The sequence below is a fragment of the Microtus ochrogaster genome, unplaced genomic scaffold (assembly GCF_000317375.1).
Source record: "Microtus ochrogaster isolate Prairie Vole_2 unplaced genomic scaffold, MicOch1.0 UNK110, whole genome shotgun sequence".
Classification (NCBI taxonomy): Eukaryota; Metazoa; Chordata; class Mammalia; order Rodentia; family Cricetidae; genus Microtus; species Microtus ochrogaster.
The window spans coordinates 523,712-535,046 of NW_004949208.1; the positions used below are offsets into that span (position 1 = coordinate 523,712).

At 48.4% G+C, this 11,335-nt stretch overlaps 1 protein-coding gene and 1 pseudogene across 1 annotated transcript; both read left to right on the forward strand.

The window, feature by feature from the left end:
- Window positions 1-2,001: 2,001 nt before the first annotated feature.
- On the forward strand, window positions 2,002-2,426 carry LOC101999245 (annotated as a pseudogene).
- A 949-nt stretch (window positions 2,427-3,375) lies between these two features.
- On the forward strand, window positions 3,376-4,288 carry LOC101999504 (uncharacterized LOC110117498 homolog). The gene is made up of 2 exons (XM_026778183.1): window positions 3,376-3,595; window positions 4,166-4,288. Exons 1-2 carry the CDS (start codon window positions 3,376-3,378, stop codon window positions 4,207-4,209), a joined length of 264 nt encoding a protein of 87 aa, XP_026633984.1. The 3' UTR covers window positions 4,210-4,288.
- The last annotated feature ends 7,047 nt before the right edge of the window (window positions 4,289-11,335 follow it).

Genomic DNA, 11,335 nt, shown 5'->3' on the forward strand with positions numbered 1-11,335 from the left:
GTCAGAAGAAAACAGCCTTAGACTCCCTGGAGCTGGAGTTACCAATGGTTGGAGCTAAGCAGTGTGGATGCTGGAAACTAAGGGGTCTTCTGCAAGAGGAGTAAGCATTCTTAGCTGCCAAGTCATCTCCCCAGCCTGCAAGTGGATTTTTTAGTTTGCTGTGTTTGTGAGGAAGGAGACAGCTGTAGAGACAGAGAGGAGGGTTTAATAGCATAGCATTGCAGATAATAAGCCAGGGGACCATTCTTATATTCCCAGCTACTCTGGAGGCTAAGACAAGAGGCTCTCTTGATCCTACAAGTTAAAAACCCTTCTGGGAAAAAGATAGTGAGATTCTATCTCAAAATTTAAACAAATGGACTGAGCTTGGTGGTTCCTGCCTGTTATCCCAGCTCTCAGGAGGCAAAGGCGTTTGAATAGGGGCCAAGGGCTCATAGGTACAGAGGCTAAAAGTTAAGGAGAGCAAAGTGGGGGATGGTGAGGCCCCACAATCTGGGACCTGAAGTTCCTGGAGGACTAGAGGGTCGGGGTTAAGGTGTTGAGAAATGAGCAAATCCAAAGTTCCCCTTAGCGCAAGGCCTGGAAGGCCTAATTTTCCTGTCTGCTTCCTACAAAAACAGGTGAAACCAGGGTTAACATCTCTTACCCCTCTTTCCACAGGGCTTTCTTTTCCATCTCAGGAAGAGCTCTGGGAGTTCACATCCCTCCATGCCCCTGGTTGTCATGGAATATTCTGGATAAACACATAAACAAGCGTAGGATAGCAAAAGGTGAGTGCCCTAGGCTCTGGATCTGCACCCCCAGCTAGCTGCCTCTGATTTGATGACTATACCTCACCAAGGTGGTTTCCTTCTATGGCCAGTCTTCATCATTCAGATTCCATATCTGTGAATGGTCACCACGTCCATTTGTGACCACGAGACCAGGTCTTACGTCGCTTTCACAGTTATTCACAGAGGAGGTACACAGAGGTAAGAGTCCTGGGTGCCTGACACATATGTCCAGCAGAGGCGTGTTGAGTAGGAGGGATCCTCTGCCCCCAGAAACATGCTCCAGCTCTTACAAACCAGTGTTTGCCCAGCAGTCTAGTTACTACCAGTATTTTTTATTCAAATGTTTTAGTTTCTTTTCTTTTCTTTTCTTTTCTTTCTTTCTTTCTTTCTTTCTTTCTTTCTTTCTTTCTTTCTTTCTTTTTTTCTTGGATGATTATTATGTCATTAATGATGTTGCTGGCCCAAGTGGCCCTCGTGGTGCTGAGCTACTATTATCTAGTACTCCTTTGCACAAAGGAGTTGAGATATATTCTAGAGGATATGCATTTGCTAGACGTGTTAGCTACCTGGCCTACCTGACCTCCCAGGATTAAAGGCTTGTACTACCAGTTCAGCTTTGATTAGCTAACCTCGATTCAGACAGTTACATTGCTGTTGCTTGTGAGCTGAATGTTGAAGACTCAACACTACATATTACATAAAGTGACTCATTGGAGGATAATGGTTCATTACTTCTAGCTCTTGGGAGGCTAAGGCAGGAGGATTGCTATAGCAGGTTCTGGGCCAGTCTAGGCTACAAAGCAACAATAGCCAGGTGGTTGTGGCGCACACCTTTAATCCTAGCACTCCAGAGGCAGAGGCAGGTGGATCTCTGTAAATTCAAGGCCAGCCTGATCTATAGAGTGAGTTCCAGGAGAGCCAGGGGTACACAGAGAAACCCTGTCTTGAAAAATCAAAACAAAATAAAAAGAAAAGAAAGACATCAACAAAAAACAACGACAAAAAAAGAACAAATAAATAGCCTCTAGACCTAAAAACAGATGATGCATTGATAGTCTGGCAAAAATATTATGACCAGGAGTCACAGGAACCTGTGCAGCTCCTAGAAGTAAGGAGTGGGATTGAAGCAAGATGGTGGGCCCGTGGAATGAAGGCCTGTGTGCCTAGAAACAGATTTGAGAAGCGATTTCACCTCACAATTATTTTTTCATGTCACCTTATAAAGATCATGGCTGCAGCAGTGAAATGGGTGACATCAAGCAGAACTGTCTGGAAACATTTATTTCCAATCCAAAATGGAGCCTTATCTAGTGTTTGTTGTAAATCTGCACATTCTTCTCTTCCTGATGACTATAAGTGCAAGGTAGAGCTCGCTCTGACATCCGATGGCGGATAGCAGTGTGCTACCACCCTTCTGTGGACATCCCGTATGAACACACAAAACCTATCCCTCACCCAGACATTTTGAATAATAATGAAGAAACACATGAACAAATGCTTAAAGCCAAATTAGAAATAAAAAGCAAATGGCTTGAGCAAGGCCCCATGATAGAACAACTCAGCAAGGTGTTCTCCACCACGAAGCACCGTTGGTTCCTGCGCTAACTGTATCACAATCGTCGTAAGAAACCAAATCCTCCCAGAGACAGGTGATTGCTCTTGACTTCCCAAGCACAGGGAAGTTTTGCTGTGTGTCTTAGTTGCCAGCTGAGAAAAATGCACAAGTATTCATTAAGATGTTATGTAGGAAAATAATAAAAGTACTCCCTTCATATTTAAAAAAAAAAAAGAAGTAATGAGTGATTCAGTATTATTGTTTATTTGAGGCAGGGTCTCACTACGTAGTCATACCCTGACCTGGAACTCTATGGTTCTCCAACTTCCTGATGCTGCAACCCTTTAATACAGTTCTCCATGTTGTGATGACCCAACCATAAGCTTATTTTCATTGCTGTTTCATAACTATAATTTTGCTGTTATGAATCTAATGTGAAATGCAGGAGATCTGATATTCGACCCCCAAAGGGGTCTCCACTCACAGGTTGAGAACTGCTGCTCTGCGTAGACCAGCCTGGCCTTAGACTCTCAGAGATCCTCCTGCCTCTGCTTCCCAAGTGCTGGGATCAAAGGACTGTACTAGTACACCCAGCTTCAGTATTTGTTAATTCAGTGTTTACAACGACTTTCTAAACCTCTAACTACTGGGAAGAATGATAATTAACTTCTATAAATAAGATTGTTGATAACGGCTCCTCACAGGGCTGTGGTGAAGTCAATGAAATCAAGTTTGTGAAATACTAAGCTTAGTATCTGGCACACCGTAGGTGCTCAATACATTGTTAGTATTATTAATGTGGATGAAGGAAAATAACCAAGTGATTTCCCCCACCCCCACCAGAGTTCTTTTCCCTAAGTGATCAAACTGTGGTTGTCTGGCTCTTGGGCTACTCTCCACAAAGAGGACTGTGAGGAAGTCTGAGCTATGTCTGGGTGGGGGAGGGGACAAACCTGTGACAAAGAGCATCACCCTCAGGCAGGCTCCATATGTCACAGAGACCTCAGTTGCCTGGTCAACAGAACCCCCCAGAAGCTCTTTGCAGTCATGGGGTCCTCTCAGCTTGTCCGTGCCCCTCGGCCTCGGGGCATGAGTTCTCCATACCGAAGGCCAGGTATGGGTGGGTCCAGGCGCAAGTGTTCCAGGATGTTCAAGTATAGCCGCAGAACATACCGGCAGAAACCCCGAGGCCCAGCTACCACCAATCTTGCCACTATGCCCACAAACATCAATGACACCACCAGTGTGTGGATCCTCTCACCTCAAGGTTAGTGGGGGAGTCTGGGCTGGGGGATCTGTGATTTGAAAAACAGAAGTATCTGTTGCTTATGTGCTCTAAAGGGCAATTTGTGAAATTCCACCCAAGCCAGCGTCTTGAAGGCACACGTCACCAAATGCTGAGAGCCTTAATGAAAAACAACATGTCTGTGAAACAGAGAGCTTGGGGGAGGTGGGGGAGCTATGGGGTTCTCACATGTGCCTATTTTCTTTGTGTGTGCATGTACACATGTATGCACAGTGTATGCCTGCACGTATAGGCCGAAGAACAACCTTGGCTGCCATGAACCTTTTTAGGAGACAGGACCTCTCAGCAGCCTGGAATGTGTCAAGTAGGCTAGGCTGGCTGGCCGTCAACAGCAGAAATCTCTGTGTCTCTGCCTCCCCAAGGCTGGGATTATAAGCATGTGCTACCATGCTCAGCCTTTACCTGGATCCTGGGATTGACCTCAGGTCTTGAGAAAACTAGGGCTTCACTGAGTTACCTCCCCCAGCCTGCACAACTGCCTTTTTTCTTTTTCTTTTTCTGAATATTCTTCCTTCTCTTTTCTCTCTCCAGTACTCAGACACCTCTGTCAACCTGGGGGCTTTCTGATCCTCTAGAAATGCCCAGAAGCTTGGCTTGCACTGGACCTGCTCTTCCAGAGGGCTGTTGGTGGTAAACAGCAAATACAATCATTCTGCTTAAGCTGTCTTTCTCCATCCGAAGTGTTCCAACTATGCCGGACAGGAGAGCAGGGGCAGGGCTGGAGACACTTAGGCATGAGCTTCTGAGCCAGCACGTGTGGACCACAGTTAGACAGTGGAAGGACAGGACAAGGTCAGCCAGACAAACCCATCTTTGTCCTCAGCATTTTGATCTGCCCTGTGAGGTAAGGGGCTGTCCTGCCTTACACTCCCATGGGCACGAGGCGTCTTGGAAAGAACAAGAAGGCACAGATAAGACAGAGACCGGATGAAAGACAGAGCCCCAAAAGTGCTCTAGCATGAGGTATGCTGGTGCTGGTCAGTGTGTGTGTGTCACTGTGTGTGACAAGAGAATGGGAACATTGAGGCACATGTGACTAGATATGCCTTTGTGAGTGAATGTGCCTCTGCTGTCAGCTGTGAGAGTCAAGGAGCGCCTGTGAGGGCAGAGGCAAACCAAAGCGGTGTTGGCTCAGCTAAGAATGAAGGTCAGAAGCGGGAGGGGGCCGCCTGCGGGAGGGAGGGGGTGCAGAATGGTTAGTGTAGGAGGACATGTCACCTTCAGCCCCCAGCCATCCTCTGAGGTCAGCGTTTTTCCAGGACTGCCAGCTGAGCTGGGGCACTTGGGGGCGGAGCAAGACTGAGTTTGAGCCCAGGAACAGGGGAGGGTGTTGCACTCTGTCTGGCCTGGGGATTTTCCATTTGGATTTCGGAGTGTGTGCCCATGTATCATAGGGTTTAACTAGGTTTCTGTGGGTTGTGTTTCTGTGGGGTTGTGCAGTAGCATTGTGAGTGTCTTTGTCTCTAATGAGTGGATTTGTGCATGGGCTCGCGTGAGGATTGGGGGGTGTGAGGATGGGCTAGCGTGAGGACTGGGGAGCAGGAGTAATCCCTAAGACTTTTGGTGGCCTGTCCTCTGGGCTTTAAGAAGTCTGGCTAATATCATTTTCCTCTCATAAGAGGAATGAATTATGTTCATCTACAATAAGCCTGCCAGAGCATGGGATCCTGAGGGGAGGGCTAGGGCAGATAATTCACAGTTATACTGGGTCCAGAGAGTGCTGAGCTACTTGGTGTGGACATTAATTGCACCTAGAAAAAGACTGGACTGGTGTCCAAGGCCCATAATGGGTCTGCACATAATGAACACATGACAAACAAATGTAGTCATGTAAATATAAGTGGACTCACGTACATACAACATAATTAGCAAATGAATGCATGTATTCAGGCACATGCTATAAACAGAGATCAGCACTGATAAGAACGCAATAGGTACCAACCCACCTCCTTGCAGGAGGCATGGCCATACACAGACACAAACATACATGCACCCAGACACAAGAACACAAGCATATAAACACAGACACATGCTATCATACTCATGCAAACTCAGATACACGTAGACACACTCACCAGCCTTCCCTATCCTTGCAGCCCCAAGGCCCAAATGCCTCCCTCCCCAATATCGCTGTGTGCAGTGCGTGCATATGTGCTTTTGCTGATGTCTCTGTGTATCTGTGTCTCTGAGTGTGTGCATGTGTTTCTGTGTATGTATATGAGGGGGGTGATAAGCAGAGGAAACTCGATGACATCATCTCTTCAAGCTATTTTTAGCTCCATCTGCAATGACTTCTCCTCCATTACCCCTCCTCCTCCAGGTTCCCAGTTCTCCTCCCTCTCTGGGCTCTCAGAGAAAGCAAACAGCCAGAGAGAGGTACCCACTCCTTCAGTTTAGGTGGCCCCTCCGGATGATTGGGTGCAGCTCACTCTTTCACCCCTCTGGAGTTCTTTGGAGGCCGAGAACACAGAGATGATTCCCGGACTAGAGGAAGGGGCTTGAGCTATGGGGTAACCTGGAGCAGGGGCCTGCAGTCTGCAGCTCTGACTCAGTAGCACTTGCAAGGTCTAAGGGAGTTGCTAGTTCTGGAATGAGGTGGGTGAAGACAATGAGAGGTCTTCCTCCATGGGAGGCAGGACTCTGGGAACCTGGCAGCTTCAAGGATTCTCTTCCATCTCCCACAGGTTAGCTAACATAAGGAACCCAGAGGAAGCACCCTTCACTCCCGCAATTCTACCTAGAGATTTCCACAAGCAGCGCTTCCTGCTCATACCCTCGCTGTGGTGTTCCCAACCCCACACCCACCCACCAAGCAAACGCAGGGCCCTCTGCTAGGCACATCCACTTTCGGACCCCTCCCCGAGCTGCTCTGTGGGAAGGCCGCTGTTCTCCATCTGGAGATGGGAAGACCGAAGCCCAGAGGGGGCGGTAGCACTGGCCCACACCTTATGGTGCTGGGGAAGCAGCCCAAGGGATATGGGAAGCAGGTGGAGGAGGAAGTGGTGGCACACTGGGACAGCTGGCACAGGTGCAGAAGGCACAGCCCAGGCAGGGAATCAGGTGAGGGGGAGGAGAACGGTAGCCTGAGGGGTACATGCCAGGAGGAGGCCTTCCTGCTTTAGCCAGCCTTGGGCAGCCACCGGAAAATCGGGTTTGGCAGCTTCAGCCCTGTGCTGAACTGTTCTGCCGAAGGGCTGGAGGTGTGGGGGGGGGGGCGGGGGGGATGTCCAGATTGCTCCGGGGAAGTGGCCTGGGGCACGCCATCCTCTTCAGAAACAATGAAGTTCAGGGAACATTTTGAGATCTTTCGGAAGGTAGGAATAGTCCTGGACTGGAAGCACCCGTGTTTGCCCTAACCCCTAGTGTGATGCTTTACCGGTTCTGGTTCCCTTCTTTCTTGGCCAGAGAGCCCCCACAGGAAGGGGCTTTTTGAGATCAGGTTCCGTAAGTTTTTCTGGGAGTCTGACTCAGGCAGGGGGGGTGAACGGTCAAAGGATAGGGTCTGACTGAACCAGACAATCCCTGGGGCACGAGGCTGGAGTTCCCTTGTAACTAGCGGGTCAATCACCGGAAACCCAGTTCCAGGCCCACAATACAATACTGGTCACTCCACCCTTAAGTGCCCTTACCCACACCCCCACTTCCGGTCTCTGTTCCTTCCTCATCTCTGGGGAAGGCTATAGAGCTCCCTAGGGAATCTCTGCGTTCCCTTCCCTGGATCCTTGCCTGGCTTAACCCTCCTTCCCGTTACCCATTCGGCAACATCAGTCAGTTCCCCCGCTAAACTGCCACTGGATTCTGGCACAGACCAGGGAGATTGTTTCTTCTCAGGCTCCGGAGCTCAGATAAAGGGCTTGAGGGAGATAGGGTGTGTGAACCCAGTGCTGGGTTTTGCGTGGATTGTCCTGTGACCCCAGGAAGAATGGAAATTTCCCCCTCTTTTTCTAGTCATCTCCTTCTTCTGCCTTTAGTGGAAGGCACAGAAGAAACCCCAGAGTTGAGACATAACATATAGAAAACAAACACAAAACCCCAGGGCAAGGGGCACTGGCTGCTGTTACCATGTCTACCACAAAATTCATTAAACACACATTAAAAAAAGGTTTGAAACTCTGGATTCATAGAGTCCACAGTCATAGGATCTTGACATCAAAGAGTTTTACTAGAAGTTGAGGAATCTAGAATGGTGTCCTCCCCCCCACATAGTTAGAATGTGTTTAAATTAGAAGTCTGAGGTGTCAGTGAAGTCCCGTGTTCAGGTGGATGCCTAAGCCAGATTTTCTGCTGCAGATCTCAAAGCAGCTCAGACATGTGCTCATTGGGGAAGCAGACAGCCTGGGGTACATGAGGTTAGACTGAAATAATAACCCTGCCATAAACTGGATGGACACAGACTTTGTCCATGAAGCCAAGTTCCTGAGCACAGGTGGAGATGGAGTGGAACAGCCTACAGAAAGAGCCATGGTCAGGAGTGGTGGCACACAGCTCTAGTCCCAGGACTTGAGGCTTGAGGGGAAACCCCTGAATTCAAGAGTCTAACACCAGCTGAGCAATATAGCAATTCCTTCATCAAAGGAAACAGGAGAAAGAAACAGGAGTGGGGGGGGTGTTCAACAAGAAGCTTAACATACAGGCCCAGTTCTAGTAGCTCCAGCTTCTCTGATTGGGGTGAAGCACAGCCAAAGCCATTTCTGAAGGTTAGCAGGAGTTCAAGGCTAGCCTCAGCTATGTAGTGAATGTGAGGATAGCCTGAGCTATATGAGACCTTGTCTAAAAAAAAAAAAAAAAGCCTGGTGCATTGGCACATTCCTCCAGTCCCAGCACTCAAGGGGCAGAATTTGAGGCCAGCCTGGTCTATGTAACAAGTAACAAGATCTAAGCCTATCTAAGTAGTAAGACCCTGTCTGAAAAATAAAACAAATCCACCAAAACAGAATTAAAAACATTTCATAAGGTTACTAGGGACTCCTTACTTCATTGCAGGTCAACAACCCATGTCAGATTGTTTTCTTTGGAAAGATACTAAACGACACACATCAGGCTTCTCTTAAGGTCTCTGGGAAAAGCAAGCTTTATTCAAAGATGCTGATCCTTGATTTACATCCATTCCACATGTACCCCAGGTAGCAGGATTCAGAATCTCCACAGCAAGGTCCCAAGAGAGAACCTTGTTGAGGGCATCTATCTGAGGCGGTACTTAGAGGAGCTGGGCATCTAAAGAAGGAGGGTGCCAACCTAAGGCTTGGAATACATATAGCACAAGTAGTTCAATCTCTGACCCTCAGAACCATAAAAGCAATCAAACTGATGCTAAACAAGAAAGGAGGCTTCTTCAGGGTGGTGGCGGCGGGCACCTTTAATCCTAGCACTGGGAGGCAGAGGCAGGCGGATCTCTCTGAATTTGAGGAAGCTTGGTCTACAGGGCGAGTTCCAGGACAATCTCAAAAACTACACAGAGAAATCCTGTCTCAAAAAACCTAACCCCCACCCCCAAATAAATAAAGGGAGACTTTTATTTGTTCAGTTGGTTTTTGAGACGAGTTCTCACTATGTATAGCCCTTATTGGCCTGGAACTCGCTGTGTAGACCAGGCTAACCTCAGACTCACAGAGATCTGCCTTCTTCTGCCTCCCAAGTGCTGGGTTAAAGGCATGCGCCACCACCTGACTCACACCCAGCTAATCTTGAGGGGAAAGTTGTGTGGAGATCCTTGCCCAGCTCTGGGGTTGATTATTGGTCAAAAACAGACAAATTTACCTAGTGTTTCTGGGAACCCAGGAGGAGCGGTTCCAAAGACAGGCAGATGCCAGGCCTTGCTAGGCATGGGAAATGAGGCAACGTCAGCGGAAAGGCCTCCTGTTGAGCTGTCTGTGGAACCAGCTTGGTGTCTCTACTCTGACCTCTACTGACACTTTGACTTCACACCCTGCCCTTGATTATCTGCCAGTCTACAAACTCACAGCCGCTGTGTGACCTTTGGCAAAGCCTGTCACCTCTGGGCCTTGAATCTTCTTGGGTGCTTAGGGCATCATTTATCATTATTATTACTATTTATTTATTTTTTTTGAGACATGGTCTCACCCTGTAGCTCAGGCTGTCCCAGAACTCACTATGTAGACCAGGCTGGCCTCAAACTCACAGAGATCCTCCTGCCTCTGCCTCCCAAGTGCCAGGATTAAAGGTGTGCACTACCATGCCCAGCTGCATTCATTAATATTATTTATTCCTGGCTTTGTTTAGAGAAATTCTGCTTCATATCTCTGTACCTAGCTTTCAAAGAATATATTAAGCGGCTTCCTGGGAGAAAAAAAGGCAAATGGCAATAGAAATAATGCTTACATTTGACATTCTTACATTGATGTGTGTTTTCATAAATCTTCTAGAACGTCCATAATTGTCACTCTGGTGTTTTGTTTGGTTTTGTTCTACAGACTGAACCCAGGGCCTCTTGAACATGCTAAGTAAGCACTTTATAGGGAGCTGCCCCTCCTCCCTCGAGTCCTAGCAGCTCTGTTAATAGCTTAATGGGCTGAAGCTCAAGGAGAGTAAATAGCTCGGCCAAGATCACCCGCCCAGGGTGTTACAGAACTGGAATAGCAAGTCGGATTCTATCTGAGACTGAAGACCTTGGCTTCAGACTAGCTTTAGTTCCAGGAGGCTTCAGTGGGTAATGGGAGCCCATGGATGGGCAGAGCAGGGAGCGGTGGCCCAAGGGTCCGGCTGGAAAGGTGAAGAGTCTCATTCTGTGATAGGTACTCAGGTCCTTGTGTTGGGAGAGGAATGAACTGTTTATGGAGATGGCTGCAGGCTGGAGTAGAAGAACGTGGGGGCCCTGCAGCTGTCCTTCAGTGTTCAAAGACAGTGTGAACTTGTGGAAAAGGGACTGTGAAGGAGGATTTGAGGCTTTCTGAGCAGGCGTGATTCTCAGTAGCCTGGGGCAGGGGCACTTTCCCATTGGGGTAGTGTCATGTTGTCCTGATGCTGCCAGATCTGTCACTTTGAGGTTCTAGGCAGCTTGGCTCGATTGCCTTATTAGCTAATTCAAACGAGGTGGGAGGATTTCAGAGGACTCCTGATACCTGCCCGAGGCTGGGTCATCAAAGAGGCTGAGTTATACAGGGTTGGAACTGGAGGCAGCCCCGGGGGGTCATCTCATCCAGAGCCCTCTAGGAGTGAGGGAGAGTCTACGGTCTCCTGCCAGGCACTCCACAGGGTGGATTCTGGTCTTTTTTTTTCCCCCTTTGAGACAAGGTCTCACTATGTAGCCATAACCGGCCTGGAATTTGCTACAGAGCCTAGGTTGGTCTTGAATGCAAATCCTCCTACCTCACTCTCCTAAGGGCTAGGATTACTGGTGTGTGCCACCAAGCCCAGTGCGAAGGCTGCTTTTAGGGTAGGCTTAAAGACCTGGCAAGCATTTAGCTTTCTCCTGGAACTAGCTCTTGTAGACCAGGCTGGCCTCAAACTCATGGAGATTCACCTGCGTCTGCCTCCCAACTGCTGGGATTAAAGGCATGCTCAAAGAGAGCCAAGGCTGAGACTAAGACTCTGAACTGTCAGTGCTTCAAGAAGCACGGGAGTAGTTACTAAGATGCAGGCATCCCCAGGATGGGAGGACTCCAGACACAGTTGCTAGGGGGACTTGAGAAGACCACACAGCTAAATGATTCTTAATTGTATATGTGGAGAGTGCGAACACAC